At 59.7% G+C, this 22287-nt stretch overlaps 1 protein-coding gene across 2 annotated transcripts in view; it reads right to left on the bottom strand.

Annotated features, from left to right (window-relative positions):
• Nucleotides 1-10035, bottom strand: part of GPSM1 (G protein signaling modulator 1) — a 28627-nt gene extending 18592 nt beyond the window's left edge. Inside the window, exons 1-3 of one of the 2 annotated variants that reach the window (XM_077148791.1) lie at nucleotides 9990-10035; nucleotides 550-771; nucleotides 159-294 (exon numbers count right to left, since the gene is read on the bottom strand). In XM_077148791.1, the coding sequence (XP_077004906.1) occupies nucleotides 159-294; nucleotides 550-770 (357 nt within the window). In that variant the 5' untranslated portion in view covers nucleotide 771; nucleotides 9990-10035. Of the gene's footprint in view, nucleotides 1-158; nucleotides 295-549; nucleotides 772-7019; nucleotides 7103-9989 lie in introns of those variants that run through there. The other variant, XM_077148790.1, reaches the window with a different exon arrangement.
• Nucleotides 10036-22287: the final 12252 nt, after the last annotated feature.

Genomic DNA, 22287 nt, shown 5'->3' with positions numbered 1-22287 from the left:
AGGAGCGGAGGAGCTGGCAGCACCCCGGGTCTGAGACCCTCTGTATCTGCCTGAGAGCCTTGAGGTCTAGGGGTCGCCCTCCACCCTTGCCTCCCCTGTGGGGCCCACCCGCCTTGCCCCCCAGATCTGGACACAGGCCTGGGGGTCCCATGACCGACCTTGTCCCCCTGCTCCTGGGCAATGTCCAGATGGCGCTGGCAGCAGACGACGGCCTCGTCGAAGTGGCCCAGGACCTTAAGTGTGTTGCCCAGATTTCCGCTGGCCTTGGCCTCTCCCACGCGGTCCCCGATGGCCCTGGGGGAGGGGCCGGGGGAGGGGCCACGCTGAGGTCTGATCTGGGCCTCCTAGGACCAACCCGGGATCCCCGTGGGGGAGGACAGCACCCCTTCTGCTGCGCCAGGTTTGGGAGGCGGGGGTCGGGGAGCCTGGAGCCTGCAGGAGGGGCAGCTTCTGGGGCAGCGCCCCCAGGGGCAGGCCCCGTTCACAGGAGGCTGCAGGGCGTGAGCGGTCACAGGGGCATGAGACCCCCGGGCCCCGCCCACCGCGCACCTGGCCAGCAGCAGGTCATGCCTGTGGTACTCCAGCGCCCGGGTGTACTCCTTCAGGTAGAAGTAGGCGTTGCCCAGCTGGCTGTAGATGGCGCTCAGCGTCTTCAGGTCCTCCGTGCCCACCTGTACTGCCGCCTCGAAGAAGGCGGCGCCGGCCTTGAAGTCGCCCGCCTTGCACAGCCGCTCGCCCTCTAAGGCCAGCTCCAGGCACGACGCCTCCATCCTGGGGTGGGGGTCAGGGGTCAGGCGGGTCAGGAGGCAGGTCCTCCCACCTGGACCCCATTTGGACGCCCCCTCCCGGGGCTCTCGGGCCACGCCTTGGCTCACTTGGGGATAAATGCACAGGGGCAGGGTTCAAGCGCAGACCTGTCGCTGCCAAGCAACACCTGTGGACGCATCTGTGGACCCGCTGTCCCCGGCTGGCTCAGGGGCCCCGACGGGCAGCAGAGGCAGTGCCTAGGGCCCCCAACTCTCTGCCAGGTGCTCTGCCACCAGCCCCACAGCTCCCCCCAGGCCCCTGCCCTCAGTGGTGAGGCACGTCGCTGGCGGCCTGGACTGGCCTGGGAAACAGGGGTCCCGGCTGCCGTCCCCACCCCCCATGGCGCTGCTGCGGAGAGGAAGTGGACCTGACCCCTGGGAAAGAGTGCCAGGCCAGAGTCTGGCCAACTGCCCAGGGCGCAGGTCCTGCCTGAGCCCAGCGCCCACGGGGCTCCCACACCAAGGGGGGGGGTCATAGCCCTCACCCTTGGGCCCCTGACTTCGGCCTCTGATGCCCCCAATGCCAAGCCAGCCCCCACTCTGCCTCCTGTAACCTCGGTCTCCTCCTCAGCCCTGATTATGAGGGAACCAAAGGCCTGGCCGGATCCCCTGCAGAGGCTGGGAGGCTGGGGTGGGGAGGTGGGGGGCTGTTAGCAGGAGGGCACGGCAAACAATGGGATGGGAAACTAGAGGCTGCAGGAACTCAGCCAGAGGGGGGATCCATAGGGGGGGCACACACAGGCAGGGACATAGGGACACGGTGGGCCACACGGGGCAGGTGGGGCTGCTGTGATTCCTGTTCCATCTCCACTATCCGAATAGTAACTTTCAATGTTCACACGTAACAGCCCCCCACCCGCCGTGCCTCCCCTTCTCTGTGTGGGTGAAACTTGTGCGAGGATCTTGAGTTACGGGCGGGGGGGTGTCATACTTCTTTAAAGAGAGCTATCTAGGACAGTTCTTCTCGGCCCCCTTAAACAAACGCCCCCTTCGTATACACTCCAGCTCCCCACTCACTTGACTCCTGGCCCTCAACAAGATGGAGAAGGTCCGGGCATGGCCCATGGGTCCCTGGTCAGAGCTGACCCCACAGGGCCGGGAAGGCTCCCCTGCTCAGGGCCTGCCTGCACCTGGACCCTGGAGCCAGCCGCACCCACTGCTGGCAGGACCACCACACCCTGAGGGGCGTCTCCAGAGACCAGCCGCACGGGCTGCCCTGCCCTCCCACCCAGGCCTCCAGGAAGGGGCATGGGCCCGAGCTCTCGGGACGGGACAGGGTGGGCACCCACAGGTGGGGGGCAGAAGGGCTGCCTAGAACTGGGCGAGCCCAGGAGTGTGCACCCCACACCAGTCAGCCTTCTCCGGGGGTGGGGAACCCTGGGCCTGCAGCAGGACAGGCCCTGCCCACGTACCCACACCTCCCCCGGCTGGGGGATCACTGAGCACCAGGCGGTGCCTGGCCTGCAGCCCCAGACCCACGGCACTGCCCCCCCTGGACACCCCGGCACAAGGAACCCCCACCCTGATGCAGATACAATGCCACCGGCCTCCTGGACTCACAGTAACAGGCTCTGGGCACTGAAGGCCAGGCCCGGGACCGGAGGGGTCACCTCCTCCAAGGCAAGGGGGATCCTTCACGAGGAGGCAGGACAGCCACACGTGGCTGCGGAAGGTTCTAACGCCACACCAACCCGCCAGATGTCGTGGACCAGCCATGAGGACAGGCCAGCTCGGGGGCTGCCAGGGTCCAGGCCCGAGTGTCACACTCTCATGGCATCAGCTCCCCCCTCCAGGTGGACGCTGAGCACCCAGCCGGAAGCAGGGACCCCGCTGGCCTCGGGACCAGGACGCCAGGCCCTCCGGCCGCCTGCCCACAGCCTGCAGAGCCTCTGGGGCTTCCGGCCCTTGCCCGCTGGGGCCTCTGCAGCCACCTCCTGGGAGCTCCGCCAGAGTGTCCTGGCAGCCGGTCATGCCAGGCCACGGTCACCAGGCAACGGGGCTCCCTGATTAAGGCCTGCTCGTCCCCAGTGCGCGGCCTGGCACGGCCAACGCAGCCCCCTCCCCCGCCACCCGGGCACTGGGGCGGCAGAGCGGACACGCAGAAGCATGCTGTAGGTGATTTCCAAGTCCCTGCCTGGCTGGCTCGGGCAGGGCCCAGGCCCCAGAAGTCCAGGGGACAGGAAAGGGGTCCAGTGTAACCCTCCTGATTAGAGGCACTGACGTGGGCCCCGGCAACCTGGGGACACCACCTGGAGGGGCATCCAGGGCCCAGGGGCCTTGGCCCTCCTTCCACTTATCCCAAGGCATTCCCCCGTGGCACCCAAACTCTTCCCACAGGCTGAGCATCTCCCGCGAGGGCAGCCACAGCTCCAAGTCCACACGCGGCAGCAGGCTGGAGCAGGGAGCACCATACAGCACCTTGGGTGACCCCTGCCCAGGCACCCAGGGCCTCCGCAGGGTTGACAGGGGGTGGTCCAGGGCAGCTCAGAGCCCCGAACTGGCACTGCCAGCAGTAGGGCAGGGTCAGGTGGGACGGGAAGCCCCAGGGTAATCCTTGCCAGGGTGCTTTCTCCGGGGCCTGGGCTGGCGGCCCTCTCACCCAGTCTTCCATCCAGCGCCCCACAACTGTCCCAGCCCGGGGCCCCTTGGTGCAAACCAGTACCACCTGCTGTGGTAGACCGCCATTTGTGAGCGAAGAGAAAGAAACGGGGCAGGGGGTGGGTGCTGCCGCCCAGCCCCTTCTCTCCCATCCGGCAGGGCAACCAGACCAGCAGCCCCGGCCGCTCAGCTCTCCTAACTTGGGAAGGTAGTCTTGCCCGGACGCCAGAGGCACTGCCCCAAGCAGGTGGAGCTGGGGGGGCGTGGTAGGGGGGAAGCCACGTCTACCTGGGTGCTATTACTGGCTCCTTGTGGGTCCCAGGCGCCAGCTCACATGGTGCGAAACCCTTGGCTGCTCCATGCAAAGGCCAGAAGTCTTGCCTTGCACCACTGTCCCTGCTGGCAGCCCTTCCCCACACTGGGGGAGTCCTGGAGGGCAGAGCCCCAGCACAGGCTGTGCAGGCCACTGCACTGCTGGGAGGACAGGGTCCCTGTCCCCAGGCCTCTGTCCAGCACCCTGGGGGCTCCTGGGTGTCCACTCTGGCCTGGTCACTAGTCCACACCCCAGGGCGGCTCAGGGGGGCTGGACCACCTGTTCTTTGTCCAGTCCCAACTGGGAAGCTGAGCCCCAAGCCCATGCCCTCACACCAAGCATGGCAGAGACCTGGCTCTCCCCCATCCCCCAGCCTGTCCTTGTTCAGCAGGGAAGAGAGTTCTGGAAGCTCTGTCCCGCTCCACGACCTCTGCAACCAGCTGGGGTGTTTGCTGGGGAGCCCTGGGCATCGCTCTGGCACTGGCCTGGCCCCAGCCTCGTCCACCCCCGCTGGGGACACCAACCACCCCCACTCTCAGGGCACAATCAGGGCCCCCCAAGGTTCTCCCCCCCCCTTCGCCCCCCACCAGCCACACCACCCAAATCCTGGGAGCGGGCAGCCTTCCATTGGAAGGAAAAAGGCTAAATGGAGGCGCTAACTGCCATCCCCCACCGCCAGCCCCACTGCCACCTCTCTCCAGGGAAGACTCAGGCCCAACCTGCCAGTGGCCCAACCCCAGCACCCAGGAGGAGGGCATTCCTGAGCAAGCAGCTTACCCACCCACCCATCACCAGCCCCCCTGTTGAGCCCACTCCAGACCTCCAATCCCCACAGTACCCACTGCAGCCCGCCACCCCAGCTGTCCTCAACCCCAGCTCCTGCCCTGCGGCAACTGTCCCCTTGGCCTGTACCCCACCCCCTCCAGGGCTGTCGCCCATGCTCTGACCCTGAGGCTGACATTTGTGGGTTCCCCCCCCGATGGGGCTCCATATCCCCCACCCCTGTCCTGCGACTGAATAGCTAAGCCATGATGACCCACCAATGACCAAGAGAGGGGATGAGAGAAGGAGAGGGCACCACTGGAGTGGGGACACAAGTGTCACCCACTTTAGGAAAGCACCCCAGGGTGGGGCAAGGGAGGCATCCGGGGCTCCCTGAGGCAAGAGGGAACCAATGGAGGGCAGCGTAAATCCTAGAGGCTCCACAGGGAGGAGAGGGGGACCAGGAGGAAGGACCAGCCTTGGGGGCCCCCCACATCTGATGATGCCCAGGACCCAAGCTGGTGGTTGCTGCCTCTGGGCCCTTCCCTTCCCGGCCTAGGGCGAGGGCTGCTGGCTCAGGGGGAGGAGGCCTGGAGAGGACCACCCAGCCATGGCTTTCCCACTTGGGGCCTTCTTGGCCACCGACTGCTCCCTCCCCCAGCCCCTGCTCTGGGCAAGGAAGGGACCCAGGGCTCTGAGCGGCTGAGCCCCTAGCCCATCCCAGCTGCCTCTCAGACCCTGCCCTCTCCCCAGGGCCCTGATGTGGCTTGGTGGGGGGCAGGGGGGCTGGTAGGTGCATTCCATCATTCTGCTCTATCAGTGGCCCCCCAGGACCCTGCTTTATACCACCGGGGCTCGCCCCCAAGGCAGGTGTGCATTTGGCCCTGGGAGGGGCCTGGAAGAGGACACCCTGACCAACTGGAAATCCCCACTGAGGTTCCCCCCAAAACAACCAGCCTTGAGCGGGTGTCAGAGACAGCGGGTCCTGTCCTACAGGCATCCACACCCCTCAGCTCCCAGCCTGACGAGCGGGCAAGCAGCACCTTTCCTTCCTGCTCCCAGACCCCTGCCCTGCAGCCCCTGGTCCAGGTCGTGTCCTGAGCTGGCTCTCTATTCTACCCGCTCCTGCCAGCCTCCCAGGTCCCCGGGGCCTCAGGGTCAGTACCAAATCCTTCCCACGAGAAGCCGTGGACTCCCACCTCGGCTGTGCCACTCAGGATTGGGTGCTGGCTCCCCACCCCCAGCTCGGGCACACCCTCCACCCCTGGCCTCCTGGGTCAAGGCTACTGCGTGACCACGCAGCACAGACACTGTGCCCGGCTCAGCAGGGGTCTCTCAGGGCCTAGCCTCCCTCTGCACACGTGCATGTACACACACACACGCACACACACACACACCCATGCACACAAACACATGCACAGACGCACACACACACTCGCATGCATGAGCCACCCAAGTCAGGCTGTCTGCTGACTGCTGCCAGGTCAAGCCCTCCTTCGCAAGAAAGCGTTCCCTTTCCAAGGGTTCCTAGAGGGTGCCAGAGCCACCTGAGGGGACTGTTTCGGGAGGCCCTCCATGTTGCCCTGCAAGCAACCGGTCTGTGCATCCCCCTGCACCTCGGCTGTGTCCGGCCAGTGGCAGGGGCTTCACCCGGCACATCAGGGCGCCCACACAATTTGCAGGTTCATGTCTAGGCCCCCCAAAGGCCAGCGGCCAGGACTCCCAGCCTGGAGGCCCCAGGCCTTAGGGATAGCCAGAGGGACTTGCTTCTTGAGTCAGGGCCTCGCAGGGCCACTGTGGGAGCCAGGCCTGCCCCAGCCACTGCCCGGCACGCTCGCCCACAGGCCTGGGTCTACTCTGCCTGCACACGTGGGCAGGGCCCAGCCCCCTTCTGGGCCCCAGGGCAGCACCTTGGGGAATACCTCAGAGGCCCCAGAGTCTCCACACCAGCACGCGGCCTCGTGAGGGCACCTGATCATCATCGATGGGCGTGGGGCACAGTGCCTGAGCCACTGGGCTCACCTACGAACCTGCCCAGAAGGCAGGCAGCTTTTCAGGCAGGCTCACACCCACCTGGCCAACCCAGCCCCCGACCCACAGGAGGTCTTGTGGGCCTGAGGGGGAGGGGTTCGGTGAGGGCAGGGCCCTACCCATGACACAGCTGGGGTCTCTTGGGCCACTGCCGCCCTGCTGGGGCACTGATGGAGGTCGGGAGGCCAGGCCAGTCTGGGGAGGGGTCAGCACCCCCACACCTACTGCTGTGCCAGGAGGCCCAGCTGCCCAGACCACCCACCTCGGTCAGGGTATGGCACTGGGGGCGGGGACCCTGCCGGCGGTCACGCATCCTTGCCGGCTCTGCCCTGGAGCACTGGCCCTGGGAAGGTCCGGCGCCCCCACCCCGGCCCCCGACCCGCAAGGAGGGGCGCCGCCGCCACACTGCGCGCCCGCTGCCGCCTTTGTTCCCCGCCCGCCGCCGCCGCCCGCCCGGTCCCCGCCCGCCCCGGCCGCATCCCGGCCCCGGCCCGGCCAGAACCCCCGACCTGGAGTGGAGGCGCCGGGCGGCCGGGCCGGGCAGCTCGTCGGCGGCGGGCGGGGCCGGGCCCGCCATGGGGTCGCGAGGCTCCGCGAGCCCCGAGAGCGCCACCGCCGACCGCGCCCCGCGCCCGCGCGTTCTTCCGCCCCTCGGTCCGTCGGTCTGTCCGTAAGTCCGCGCGGGTGGGAGGCGCCGAGGAAGTGATGTGCGCGCGGGCCCCTCCCGCCGCCGTGGTCGTGATGTCACCGCCGCCCGCGCGCCGGGGAGGGGGCGCCCGGCCCGGGGTGGCCGCGCAGCGCGGAGGGAGGAAGGAGGCTGGTGGGTGGGGGGATGGGCAGGCGGGGGTGGGGGCGGGGCGGCTTTCGCTCCCAGCGGGGGAGGTCTTTGGGGTTTTGGGAAGGCCACAGTCGCTGCCCAGCCCAGGGGGCTTCGGTACACCCCTGCTGGCCTCCCTGTCCCCCTCCCCTCCATCCTCGCCGTCCCTGAGCTTGCTGCCCCCTCACCCATAAGGGGCTGTTTGAGGTCCCCTGGCAGACCCCACTTTGAGGGTCCTCTTCTGCCCCCACCCTTGTCTAGCTCTGACACCTCCTCTGGCAATGGGGTGTGGGCTGTAGGTGATGCCCCCCACCCCATTAGAAAACCCTGGGGGGGACTGATGATAAATACAGGTTCTGCCCCCCCCCCCATTTGGTGGGTCTGGGGAGAACAGGACACGGTTGATAGCCTGGCCAGGTGGAAGCCCTGGGGCCTGGGCCCTCCACCTCTCCCAGGTTCTCTAGCAATTTGCACATTTGCACATGCTAGGAGTAGCAATTTGCACATTCCAGCCTCGCTTTCCTCATCTGCGGAATGGGGGAGTGACCAGCCCCTGCCTCCCAGGACCCCCACGCCAGGCCTACCCTGCCGACTCCTCCTTCCTCTATGAGTTCCTGAGGGCAGCTGGTCCTGGACAGGCTGGGGGCGGGGGGTGCCACCTCCACTGGCCCTCAGCTCTGGCTCGCTTTCGGGAGCCCCCCACCACTGGCCGGGCACATGGCAGGGCCCAGGCGGCGAGCAGAGTGGGCTCCAAGCTTCCACCCTGTCCTCTCCCCTCCTCCTCCAGCCCCGACCCCCTTTGATGCAGTTGAGGGACTCCAAACTCTTGAAAACTAGCTCTACCCAAACGCCAGGCAGCAGGCGCGGTTCGGGGCAGGAAGCGGGCACATTCCTGCGGGCGCTGGAACGGCTCCTCCTGCCCCTGCTTCTGCCCCTGCCCCTGCCCGGGTTGAGAAAACCCCAGCCCCTCGGCCAAGCCAACCCCACCAAACCCCGGCTCCAGCGGTCAAGGTGAAGGAAAACGTGATGAAAATAAACACGCAGGGCCCAGGCTGTCCGTTCTTCCCTGGAGAGGCAGCCGTAAGAATGAAAACCATCTGTGCCTGGAGCAGCAGCCCGGGCAGCTTCTGTGCTGTCCCCTCCGAACGCAGGAGCCGGCTTTAGTCCTGGCCGCTGGCTGGCTCAGGTGGCTGCAGGGCGGGGGCGGGTGGCTGGGGAGCCTCTCCCATCCCTGCCTGACCCCCTGACTTGGCCCCAGCTGTTATGATGGGATGCGGCCTCCTGGTAGCAGCATGGGGTGCCCTGCACCCTGCTTGTGCCAAACCTGAGCTCAGCTCTCCTTTCCCTACCCTTTCTCCCCACCACAAACGCCCTGGGGGTCCCCGGCATGGGCATCCCGTGATGAGACAGCCTGAATCAGTGAGTGAGGGGAGTGTGGTGGGAGGAGAGTCAGCCACCACCCAAGGGAAGTCGTCTCCTCTCTTTCCTTGCAGCCTGGGTCCCTGGGGGGCTGCTGCCCCTGGGTTCTGCCACCTGCCAACGCCTGCCAAACGCTCCGCAGCCCCTGACCGGCGCACGCCCGAGCTCAGTAAACATGGCTGTCGGGTTACTGGGCCAGGCGCCGGCTCCCCTGGGCCCACAGGCAGTCCTGGCTGGGTCTGGGGTACACTCGCGCTGCCCTGCACGAGCGTGACCTGGGGGCCCAGGCGGCCGTAACTAGATACCACAACCTGGGTGACAGAAGACAGACGTCTTCTCTCTCTGAAATCAAGGTGAGGGCAGGACCTGGCTCCCTCTGCAGCTGGTAGGGCAGGCACCCACCCACCTCGTCCAGCCCTGCTGGCCCCTTGGGGTCCCTGGGCTGGCGGCTGCGATGCCCCAATCAGCCTCCAGGTTCCCTCGGCAGCTTCCCATGCGTGTCACCCCAACACCCCGTCTTACAAGGACCCCAGTTGTTGGCTCAGGAACACCTATCCCAGTGTGGCCGTGTCCAGCCGATCAGGTCTTCAAAAACCTTGTTTCCAGAAAAGGTCACATGCACAGGCCTGGCACTCAGGACGCCAGCATGGCTTTTGGGGGGCACACTTGAACCCGTAACAGTGGGTTAGTTTCCCTCCCCCATAACAAGCCCCTTGAGATGGAGTGACCAGGGCAGGTGACAGGGGTGACTTGGTTCCACAGCCCCTTCCTGCCACAGGGGCACGTGGGCCTCAAGTCCCTGGGGACAAGGCTGACCCTGGGCCCCACAGGGTATTGTCAGCCAGGCTGAGCCTGAGAATTGGTCTGGAGGAGGGGGGTATCCCAGTGTGGACCCCCTCTCTCCCCCCACTCTGCTCACGCCCCCTGGCTCCCTGCCCTCCCTCTCCCCGGGGGTGCATCACCTGCTCACACCTGGGCATCTCATTATATCTGTCTCCTAGCTGTCCCCAGGTCGCTGCTTGGGAGAACAGGAGCCCCCAATCCATCCCCAGTGGACCTGATGCCCAAAGGGACATTAGAGGAAAGAAAAACAATTTCTCATCCCAGATGCTTCCGTCCAGCCCCAGCCAATTGCAGGGGGGTGCAGGGAGGGCTGGGCTGTTGTAGACGTGCCCCTGAGGCCCCACCTCCACTGGTCCAGGCAAGGCAACCACCCCAGGCCACCCCATCAGCTCCCTCATACCTGGGCCTGAGCACAGGCAGCTGGCTTCTGCGCCACCTTCACCTGTGAGCACCTGCCGTGCACCTGGCTGCACCCACTCCACCCTCCCTGACACACACAACGTCATCGCCCACCCCTGAGGCATGTCCTGCTTTACAGATGAGACACAGCGTGCCTGGCCCCAGGCTGGGTTGCGGTTTGCTGACTCTACACCTTAGACCTCCTGGGCCCATGGCCCTGGGCATGTCTTCAGGGAGGTGGCCTTGGACAGCTGCGGAGGCGTGGGGAGGCCCGGGATCCTGGAGAGAGGCTGGTGTGGGCCCCCGGGGGGTGGGGGGCACACAGGGGAGGTGGCCAGAATGCCCCCAGCCATCCAGAGACAAAGCCCCTCCATGGGTTCCCGCAGAACCTGTCGCCTTCTCATTCCCTGGACTGTTTGGGCAGATTGCCGTGCCTCTGGGGCAGCTCCCGTCCCTGCCACCCCCCACCCCCGCCTGCACGGCCCCATGGAGGGGGGCAGTGGGTACAGCCAGCAGGAGTCTCACCCCCCGTGGGGCTCCCAACCCAGACTCCGGGGCTCTGGGCCAGCCTGTGCCCCCCCCGGATGGAGAGGGAGGGGAGAGGTCCAGCCATACCGGCACTCACACTTGGACAAAAGGGACACTCTGTTTTACCATTGTTTCCAAATAATCTCGAGTAAAAAGGACACGCAGTTTTATCCCAGTCTGCAAATAATCTCATTACTCTGAGAAAGAATCTGTCCTTCTGCTGAGTTGGAGCACCAGCCATCCCTCTTGTGCCCTGGTCTCCAGGAAAGTGAGCCCCCTCCCCGCGCTGCAGTTTCCTCCCCCCCCGCCCCCCCCGCCCCGGGCTGGGTAATGGGGTCACAAGCTTGCTGGTGAGGCCAGGGGGAGGCACCCACCACCCCTCGGGGTTCGAGTGCCCGCCGGCCCCCAGGCGCACAGGAAATTGCTTGGGGTGTGCGTGGAGTCTGGGCCACCCCCATGAACGCGTGACAGCGGTCACGCGGCATTCCTGGGCGCTGGCTGGCACCTGCAGCCTCGACAGCGGCTTTGCCCTCGGGGCCTGCAGGAAGTGGGCAGGGCCACAGGAAGCGTGCTCTCGCACACGCATCCGTGGCAGGGCGGGTGGGGGCTCCATCCTTGGCCCGTGTGCTGCCCGCCCCATCTGGCCTGGCACACACGGTGGGTGCCGGAGAGGGGCGGCAAGGCCCGGCCTCGCCCAGGAGGGTATCTGGACTCGGGTCCCCTCAAGCCTTGGGTGTGTGGGGAGCAGAAGGGAGTCCCCAACATTACCCTAAACCAGAGTTAGGAAGGTGAATCTGCTGCCTGCAGTAAATCCTGCGGCTGTGCCCCCTGAGGCAAGCAGAAGGTGGCATCGCCCACATGTGGCGTTTCTGCGCACCGAGCAGCTCCCCATCCCTTGGGCACAGTGAGGCCAAGGGTCTGAACCCGAGGCTGTGGCCTGGTGGGACCCCCAGAGGCTCTGGGGGAGAGACCGCCCCACCTCTGCCCTCTCCTCCTTTCTGATAAAGTCACTAGGTAGGCTGGACGTAGGCCCGCCCTGCTTCAATTTGGCTGCCTTTTTTTAAATTTAATTTAATTTTTTAATTTTTTTAAATACCAAAAAACACCAAACGCAAACATTCCTATTTTGATCACTCCGTTCTACATATATAATCGGTAATTCACAATATCATCACATAGTTGCATATTCATCATCATGATGATTTCCTGGAACATTTGCATCTATTCAGAAAAAGAAATAAAATGAAAACAAAAAAAAAATGTATACATACCATACCCCTTACCCCTCCCTTTCATTGATCACTAGCATTTCAAACTAAATTTATTTTAACATTTGTTCCCCCGATTATTTATTTTTATTCCATATGTTCTACTCATCTGTTGACAAGGTAGATAAAAGGAGCATCAGACACAAGATTTTCACAATCACACAGTCAAACTGTGAAAGCTATATCATTGTTCAATCATCATCAAGAAACATGGCTACTGGAACACATTTTCAGGCAGTTCCCTCCAGCCTCTCCATTACATCTTGACTAACAAGGTAATATCTACTTAATGCGTAAGAACAACCTCCAGGATAACTTCTCAACTCTGTTTGGAACTCTCAGCCATTGACACTTAGTCTCATTTCCCTCTTCCCCCTTTTGGTTGAATCCCTTGATGCTGGGTCTCAGCTCATTCTAGGGTTTTTCTCAGTCCCTTGATGCTGAGTCTCAGCTCATTCCAGGATCTCTGTCCCACGTTGCCAGGAAGGTCCACACCCCTGGGAGTCATGTCCTATGTAGACAGGGGGAGTGTGGCGAGACTACTCGTTGTGTTGGCTGGAAGGAGAGGTCACATCTGAGCAACAAAAGAGGCTCTCTTGGGGGTGACTCTTAGGCCTAAATTTTAAATAGACTTGACCTATCCTTTGTGGGGTTAAATTTCATATAAACAAACCCCAAGACTGGGGGCTCAGCCTATAGCTTTGGTTGTCCACACTGCTTGTGAGAATATCAAGAATTCAACTTGGGGAGGTTGAATTTTCCCCCGTTCTCACCATTCCCCGAAGGGGACTTTGCAAATACTTTTTTATTCACTGTTGAAATCACTCTGGGATCTATCGGGGCATCACTCTGGACAGTTTGGCCGCCTTTTAGCTCATCATGTCAGCAAAGACCCAGTAGTGTCCTGTTCCGAGGTCCCAGGTGGGCCTGAGCTTCAGGAACTCCCCAGCCCGCCACAGGCTCCGAAGGCAGATGGGCTCTGGCCGCGCCCAGCTCCTCGACCTCACAGGGTGGTCATCGTTTGACCAAATGGCAAAATGAGGCCCCAGTAGGACCTCCGCATGCCACTCCGGAAACAAAGGCAAAGAGGAGCCAACCTGAACCCAAAACACGCCTTCTGTCTCTTTATAAGGGTCAGGCAGGTTTGATGCCGCTAATTTCAAAAGTACAAAAGCCCCTGGAGGAGTCGTTTGGAATCAGCCACAGCCTCAGTCCCCCGGTGGGGCTTGTTCCCGGAAGCTGGGTGGCTGAGGATGGCAGAAATGCCTTCTCGCAGGGCCCTGGAGGCCCCAGGTCTCTAATCAAGGAGTGTGTGGGTGGTGGGGAGCCCGCTGCTGTCAGGGCTCCTGGTGCCCCGTGACGTGTGGCCGCACCGCCCCCCCCGCGTCCGTGCTGACCCGCCTGTGGCCCCTACGTGCCCAGGCCTGCTTTCCCTTCTCCTCTAAGGGCTCGTCTTGGGGTTTAGGGCCCACCCCAGTCCAGGGTGGTCGCATCTAGAGGTCCTTCACTTACCTCCTCAGAGACACTTTTTCCAAATAAGGCCGCGTCCCCAGGTGCCAGGTGGACCTGTCATTTAGGGACGTGCCATTCAGCCCACCGCGCCCGCTTCCCAGCATGCTCACCTGCCGTTGGAGTTGTGTAGCGTGGATCAGATAGCACACGCGGTGCTGGGGGCTCCCTCCTTTCTTGGATCCACATTCTGTTAAGAGCGTCAACCAGCGGATCACCAGAAAGACTTCCCCAATCCGACCTGTGTGTGCGTATGACTCCGTCAGGGTCATCTTTGGACAGGTTGCTGTCGTGTAGCTGGTCCCTTCCAGTGGGCATTCAGGCTGCACTCACTAGGCCCCTTTGTTCCAACCAGGATGCTGGGCAGGTCACCTGAGAGCCCAGGTTGGCAGAGCCAGGTGAACTGGCATCTCCTGGCACAGCCTGAGGCACAAATCCTTGCTGAATGCCAAGAGCGCCCCTCTCGGCTGGGGCCCCAACTGGAAAGTTGGAGCTGCTGTCTGTCAAGCCGCAAGGGACCCGTGGTTCAGCCACAGTGCCACGGAGGTGATGGGGCATGTGGGGAGAAGCAGTGGTTCTTCCCCTCTCCCATAAGTCAGGGCCCAGTGGGGGGAGCGCTGGGCTGAGCCGTGCCTGGGACAGGCCGGGCAGTAACTCAGGAAGGGGGTGGGGTTGCTGGGGCCGAGCACGGGAGCAGGATCCTGGCCTGGTCACCAGAGAAGGGGACGAGCTGAGCCCCAGCTCGGGTCACAGCTCTGAGCCCCCAGGCTGGCTCCTGTCCCTTCTCTGAGCCCCTCCTCCCTCTTCTGTAAGTGGAGCCTGTGAATGAGCTCTGGCCTGCAGAACCCTTAGCAGAGGGGAAAGCCATCACCGTGTCCTGTGTGCCTGCCTGACCCCATGAACCACCTCGGGGCCTGCGGCTTCTCCCCCAGCTGTTTCTCCTCCAAGTTGCCCTGCATCAGCCTCAAGCCCCCCTCTCCATGTAAGGCTGAGCGCTGCGGGGTGGGGGTTGGGGGAAAACAGGGGCCCTTTTCAGCCATGCCATCCTTCACAGCTGCTCCGGTCCACAGGCCCCAGCCGTGTCCTCCTGCAATTTCGAAATCATTTTGGCTTCTGGAGATGGAGGGCCCTTGGGGACTTTGAGCCCGGGCCCCTGGGGTCCTGCCTGGGGAGGGAGGGTCTGGCTGCCTCCTGCAGCCTGCAGCTTCCCCTCTGCACTCGGGGTCCCAATCCCCAGGAACTTTTAGTTTGAAAGAGGGCACTGCTTAGCCCAGAGTTGGGAGTGTTAGTGTCCCAGACACAAGAGGCCAGATCTGGGGGTACCTGTTGCGGGAGGGGCAGGCTGACCTCCTGCACTGGAGGGGCAGCCTGAACACCTGGCTTATGCCCCTCCAGGTGAATTGCAGCCGTGGGTCCTGCAGAGCCCGCACCTGAGAGGAACCTGAGAACCACACAGACTATTTAGCAGGCTTCGGTTCTGGCTTCCAGGTCCACATGCAAACTGACCAAGGGCCTTGACCTTTCTTTTTTTTTCTTTTTACTTTTACAACATTATTGTGGTCATATGCGGATAGCATATTTCCCACTTTAGCCATTTTCAAGCGTACAATTCAGTGGCATAAATTCCATTCACTAAGTTGTGCTGCCAGCACCGCCGTCCGTTCCCAAACCTTATCCATCACCCCGAACGAAGTGTGCACATCAAATCACAACTCCCCTCCTCACACCCATCCCGGCCCCTCTACCCTCTCTGTGGATTTGCTTGTTCTAAATATTTCACAGAAGTGAGGTCATATGAGGTTTGTCCTCTGTGTCTGGCTTATTTCACTCAACAGGAGGTCCTCGGGGTCCATCCACCTTGTAGAGAACCAGCACTTCGTCTATGCAGCTGAAGTGTATCCCATCTTATGGCTAAACACGCATCTATTCTTTGTGTGTGTATGCTATATGGTGGGGCCACATTTCATTATTTTCCCATGTGAGGATCCCATTATTGCAGCATCATATGTTGAATTTTTGTTTGTTTTTTGGGAAGTGCCATGGACCAAGAATTGAACCCAGGTCTCACACATGCCAGGCGAGAATTCTACCACTGAACTACCCTCACACCCCCCACATTTCCCCCTGGGAAGCCCCCCTAAAACAACGGCAAAGAGATTGGTTCATTTGTTTGTTAAGTCACAAAGTCACAAAGAGAAGGAGACAAGACCGACACAATTTTGGAAGCTGGAAGGTGACCCATTTTTTGTGGGCTTTTTTCCTTATTATTTTTTTATTTATTAATTTAAAAAAGAATCAACAAGTAAACAAAACATTAAGATATCATTCCATTCTACATATATAATCAGTAATTCTTAATATCATCACATAGTTGCATATTCATCATTTCTTAGAACATTTGCATCGATTTAGAAAAAGAAATAAAAAGACAACAGAAAAAGAAATAAAACGATAACAGAGAAAAAAAAGATTATACATACCATACCCCTTACCCCTCGCTTAGGTGACCCATTTTTTGAACTGCAGACCCCAGGAGGCTCGGGGCCCCGTGGGAAAAGGAGGCGAGGAGGGCAGAAAGAACGAGCAGTGCTGGTTCTCAGGCCCCTCCCCCTGCCCCAGGTGGGCAGCTGCACGTCCCCCTCCCCCAAAGGTCCCTGCCACCTAGATTGGGGTTCTTTGTTCTAGCCGCCCAGGAAACCAGAATGGCTTTTCCCCACAGAACATTCCAGTTAACCCAGCCCTCCCTCTGAACTTGCCCGTCTGTTTTACCATCCTCCCAGCCCTGCAGGAGCCCACAAATGTACAATACACATGAGGGATCACTGTCTGGTGGTTGGGGAGGGCAAAAAAGCAAGGTGCAGGGGTGCAGAAGATGCAGCTGAATGGTCACTGGGTGGGGAGCTTGGGACAGAATGGCCTGTCCCAGTGACCAGGCCCGGACACCCCTGCTCATTCAATTCCTGGATGTGAGCCTCCTGGGGAGGACGTGACCTAATGAGATACTCTCTGCAGCTGGAGACTCTGCGGAGGTGATGGCTGGGGACTGTTGGCTGTCTGTGCCCCCCCAGTCGGGCACCCGGGCTCCCTGCAAGGGGACCTGGTGGCGCTTGTCCCCACTGCACACAGTCCACCCCCGCTCCTTTGGATCCACACCTGGGAGGGCAACTCCCTGGGTCCCAGGGCCTCTCTTCTGTGGGGGGAACTCAGGAGGAGGCGGTGGGCCCAGCCCCAGCCCCTGCCGCTGCAGAGTCTCAGCCTGCCCTGTGTCCTGCTCTAACTGGGCAGGAGTCCAGAGTGTATCCTTAGAGTGAAATGTGCTGCCTCTAAAGCCTGATCCCCCGGGTGTTGTGCTTCCTTTTTCATGGTAGGAGACACAAGAAGCCATAACTGGTCTTTTACTTTGGAAGGGATACCCGGGGATGCCCCTCACTGCTGGACACTAACATTTTATGGATGAGCCAAGCCTCTGAATCTCTGCAGGTGTCTGAGTTTCCCGGGGCTGCCGTACCAAAGTGCCACACAAAAAGGGGGCAGCTTAAAACAACAGGAGTGCGAGTCGCACAGCTCCGGAAGCCAGACGTCCATCAGGGCCCGCAGGACCAGACTCCCTCTGAATCCTGCAGGGGGCATCCTCCCCGCGCCTTCCAGTTTCTGGTGGTGGCTGACCATCTTTGGTGCTCCTTGGCTTCTAGATTTTTCACTCCAATCTCTGTCTCCATCTTTTTCTTTTCCGTGTGTCTCTGTCCCTGTGTCCAAACTTCTTCTAAGTCCACCCATCCTATTGGATCAAGGCCCACCCTAATCCAGATTGGACTCTTCTTCACTCACCGTGTCTTCAAAGACCCTATTTCCAAATAAGGCCACTTTCATGGGACTGGGGTCACGATCGGGACATGTCATGTCAACCCATGACACCAGGCCTCTGAGTCATTGTGAGTTTCCAGCCATCACAGCCGGTTGAGTGCCAAGCATGCTGCTGCCGCCCCGTGTCACCCTCTTGGGCGTGTGTCTTAGGAAGGACTCTTGCTCAACCAGCCTAGTCAATGCAATGTCATCAGTGCCTCATGGAACGATGTGAACAATGTCCAGGTAGACCAGATATCTCCATGCTCTATCATGACAGAGGGCAGGAGAGAGCCCTGGGGCAAAACCGTAACGTGCTTAGTTGTCCACGCCATGTGAATGCAAACTGTTTCTGATGGGAATGGACCTGACTGCACCAAATCAAGGTCTACTAGAATGCACCTGGGGCCATGTTCATTCGTACCAGCAAAGATGAGTCCTGGCATTGAGACTGAGGCCAGGGCCTTCTGGTTAGTGGAGCTTCTGGCTGTCCATGGTCATTCTCCAGGATCTATTCCATTTCAGAAGGGACCAGGCTGGTGAACTAAGTAAATATGATAGGGGGCAGCACCGCTGGGTCCTTTGGACTCTTAAGGATGGCACTGATGTTTCACCATCTCCCCCCCCAATTTGACAGCGTTTCCCACCCTGATGTGACAGTGTTTTGATGAACTATATTTTTTTGGAGGAGTAATTTCAAAGGCTCCCCCTTGACCTGGCCCAACTTGCTTTTCCCCCACAGATCAATCACTCAATGCAGGAGCTGTGCCAACTGCTAAATATATAAAGCCCAATTATACATTCATGGACTGGGGACATGACCACTGGGTATATCTGCAACCCATAGGAAGCCCTGTGAGCTTGACCTTGGACAGAGCTTAGTTTATTACCCAGTCTAACATGGGAGTTGTGATAATGTTTCATGTCTCTGGGAACCAGTGTCAACTCTGACCCCATATTATATTAGTGCTTTAGCACTGGTATTCCCCTTTCCCCAGTGCACAGTTACCAGGGTAATTGGCCATTGGTCCCGTTGGGGGCCAGTCAGGTCAGCTGTTGCCTTGTCTTGTACGGTCCTTCCTCCTGGTCACTTGGCCCCCTCTTTAGTCAATGTGTTCCACATATGAAAACTGGCTCAGGTTCTAACCCCCCAGCAAGGATTGTTACTTTTTATTGGGGTGACCAGTTTCTCAGGCATCCATCTTTAGTCTGCAGGTACAAGTAGAGTTGTACCCTTGGCAGCTGCCCATGTATCCTACCTCACGACAGCATGTCCTATGAACCATCCCCATAGCTCTGTGTGGGTCAGGCCCCTTTGGCTGCCTTTCTGACCCTGCCACTAATTATACTATTCACATATCACAGTTAAGTGTCATCCTCTGGCCTCTATTATTTTACGATTCTGCCATCTCCATTGTGATCACTGGACCTGTTCTGTAACAGTCCCGGCCTGCAGAGGGGTTCACCACTGGACTTTTTAGAGATGGTAGCATCCTTCTCACCAGTACAATCTGTAGGGCCTTGATAAACTGTAAATGAGTCTACCCCCAAAACAGAATCAGTTGGCAAGTCTTTTACCTATTCATGATATGGATTATGCTTTGGACTTCTCAAAAGCGATCCCAGGAGGTAGAGGACAGTGTGACCATGGCTTCATGCTTCTGAAGGAAAGCCATTCCCAACTTAGAATTCTATACCCAGCCAAGCTAACGACCCTAGCAGTCACAACGGGGGCGGCATAAGGACATCCTCAGGCAGGTAAGTCTTTGGAAGTATTTACCTACCACGCAGCCTTTCTAATGCACCCACCTGAAGGATGTACTCCACCAAAACAAAAGGGAAAGAGAAGACAGTAGAAAGGAAACGAGAAATTCCACCCAGAAGAGGAGTGTTGGGTGCCCCAGAATGATCGCGATGGGAAAGCTCACGGGATGACAGCTGTGCATCAGGTGTGCAGAGCCACCGTCCAGTTTGGAGCAGGCCAGAAGACACCAGAAAGATTCTTCTAGAAGGCTAAGCTGATCATCCCTGCCTGATACATCTGCAGGTGCCTTAGTCTGACAGGGCTGCTGTGACAAATAGCACACACTCGTTGGCTTAAGAAATGGGACTCTATTTTCTCAAAGTTTTGGAGGGTCGAAGTTCAACATCGAGGTATTGGCAGACCATGCTTTCTCCAAGGTCTGTAATATTTGGTTGATGGCTCCGTCTGTCCCCATCTCTTTCCATCTCTTTCTCTCTCCTCCTCTGGCTTCTCTTACCTGACTGCGTTAGAATTTCCTCTGCTTATAAGGACTTGATATTGGGTGAAGACCCACCGTGATTCAGTCTGGCCTCATCTGAGTAGGGTCTTTGAAGGACTTATTTACAAATGAGTTCACACCCATGGATCTGCGTGTTAGAACTTGGACGTGTCTTTGTGGGGGATCCCGACCCAATCCACAACAGCATGCATAGAAGAGATTTAGACTCTTAGAAGAAAATTTGTGGTTGAATTAGTCATAAGTGCAAAAATTTACATAATTCAAGGAAAACAAAAAGGAGGATAAACTATTTATAGGCTACTGCACAGCTCAGCTGTAAACAGCATTTTCATGTAAACTCCAAATATTGATTTTATTAAAGTATGATACACTCTCGTGGGAGGTTGGGGAGGCGCAGTGTGTGTGTGTGTGTGTGTGTGTGTGTGTGTGTGTGGTGGGATGATTGGAGAGGGAGAGCCAATAGGAAATATAAAAACTGAAAATCAAGAAGCAGCAATGTAAGTGTGCTATTTAGCAATAGAGAGTAAATACCAAAAGAATCAGCTAGAAATCTGAAAATGCTTGCCTCTGACAAGGAGGAAAGAGGGCACCGTTTTTCATAAGAAAAAGAATAATTTGGCTTGCAAGAACACTGTTGATAAAAGTTCAAATATATATATATACATGTATTTTTTGTCCCCCACCCCCCAGCCTGGTGGAAGAAAGCACCTCACGTGGCCTCTGCCTAAAGCATGGCGAAGAGAAGGACCACAAAATTGTGACCTCGTGAACTGCAAACAGGGAGGGCAGCGTGGTGTCAGGCAGCTCCAGTGCAGACTTCCCCTCTGCATGAAGAAATCTTCAGGCTGCTGGGGCCCCCACTGCCCCATCTTTTGTGGACCCCTAGAGAAGCCTCCTTGGAGGATCTGGCTGCAATGGCAAAGAGCCCAAGCCCTCGGCTTACACTGGAAGCCGGGCCAGCCCCAGGCTCCGCCTGGAGTGGGGCTGCATGAAGGCTCCTCTAAGGCCAGCACTTGTGCATTAGGCCCTGGGAGCTGCTCCCTCCGGTTCGTGGGACAGGTGAGTAGGGAAGGGTCAGGGCAGAATTAGGTCAGCCTTCTTCCCTCCATGTGGCCTTCATTGCCCGACACCCCTGCTTGCCCTGGGAACTCTGGTGGTCCCGGCTAGCGAGTGCTACCTGTCGGTGCAGCGAAGTGTGGGGGCCAGACGTTGAACATGCCAGAGGCCAGTTCTCTTCCCCAGGGCCCTGTGTACCTCTGTGGCCTGATTTTTTCTCTTGGTTCAGAAGCAAATTTCCAACCGTCTCAGTGTCTGGGGTTGCCTGGACAAAGCACCCCAAGTGGGCGGCTGAAAACAACAGAAGCCCATTGTCTCCCAGTTCCAGAGGCCGAAATCCAAAATCAAGGTGTCAGCAAGTTTGCACACCCCACGGAGGTCCTGGGGGGGGGTCCCTCCTTCCTGCCTCTGCCAGCTCCCGGTGTTTCGGCAATCCTTGGCAGCCCTTGGCTCTGCCTCTTCCGTCTTTGCATGGCTGTGTCCCTCTGTGTCTGTCTGTCCCTGCATCTAAATCTCCTCTTCTGTAGAACACCAGTCTCATTGGATTAAGGATCCATCCTGCTCCGGTCTGAGCTCATTTTAATTTATCTGATTCCATCTGCAAAGGACTGTATTTCCAAATAAGGTCATATGCTCAGGACCAAGGGGTAGGACTTGAACGTGTCTTTTTGGGGGACATGATTCACCCCCTATCACCAACCGCCTCAGCTGGGCCCACTGTGGCCACCCGCAGCCCCCAGCCCTCTGCTGAGGGGCAGCTTGTGTGCCAGCTTCTCCCTGTGGCTGCAGGTTGTTCCTGGCCCTTCTCTCTTTGCACCGGCTGGGGGGCTGCCTTCAGAACCCCTGGGGGTGCCGAGAGTGACCATGGGGTGGGTGGGGGGTGGGTCCGAGCCATGGATGCACTACAGCCGCCCCCTGGAGATGCGAGTGGGAAGGTTCTAGAAATTCTGACAGGGGAATGCACATTCCTCCTTGTTGGTCTTTCCTGGGAGCAGCCCTTGGACCAGGCACAGTGCTCCTGTTTCTCTGATGTAGATGGACGGGGCCCCCCGCGGTCCCCAGGGCCGACCCGCACTTGAGCCCCACACACCTGTGGAACGACCACCAGGGGCTGAGCCCCGGCCTCCAGCAGGGGCACACAAAGCGGGGCAGCATACCTGCTGGCCGCCCGAGGGACCTCTCAGGGCCTTCTGCCCCCCAGGGGGGGCCTCAGCAGTAGTTTTCCAAGGGGAGATGAGGGGCCCAGCTCTGGTCTGAGTGGCCCTTGCCAGGCCCTCTGCTCTCTGCAGACAATGTCAGCAACGCCCAGAGGCTGGGGGGCAGCTGTCTGCACCTGCCTTGGGGGGTAGGGGCAGGTCACCCCTGAGTTTTCAGGACACAAGGCCAGCTCCAAGTCTCGGCCCCAAACCTCACCTCCAAACTGGTTGTTATTTAGAATTTTGTTATTTTTGGGGGGTGGGTGGGAGGGGTGCATCTCCTTCTTGGGGTGGGGTCACAGTTTGGACACAGGGCAGAGGCCCACCGGCAGGGGTTGGGGGAGCTGACTCCCGGGCTGGTGGGCACCCCATCATGGATGGGGGTGTGGCGCCACCTGCTGGCACCTCTCCCCATGACTGGGCCTGGATTTGCTGATGGGCGGGACCTGCAGAAGCCCCACCCTCCACAGTGATTGACGCCCCTGCAGTTTACGGGATGCAGGGGAAAGAGCAGAGATTCTAAGTGTGCAGCCCCGAGGACGGGGTGCCATTCAGTAGCCCCCATGGTTCCGGCCACCTGCTCCCAAAGGGTCAGACCCGCCCAGCTCCAATGCCTAGCCAGCTTCGCTGTGGTG

This window comes from Tamandua tetradactyla, chromosome 2 (genome assembly GCF_023851605.1).
Source record: "Tamandua tetradactyla isolate mTamTet1 chromosome 2, mTamTet1.pri, whole genome shotgun sequence".
In the NCBI taxonomy this organism is placed as follows: Eukaryota; Metazoa; Chordata; class Mammalia; order Pilosa; family Myrmecophagidae; genus Tamandua; species Tamandua tetradactyla.
The sequence above is the reverse complement of the archived record's forward strand: the minus strand, read 5'-3'. Positions and strand labels throughout refer to the sequence as shown.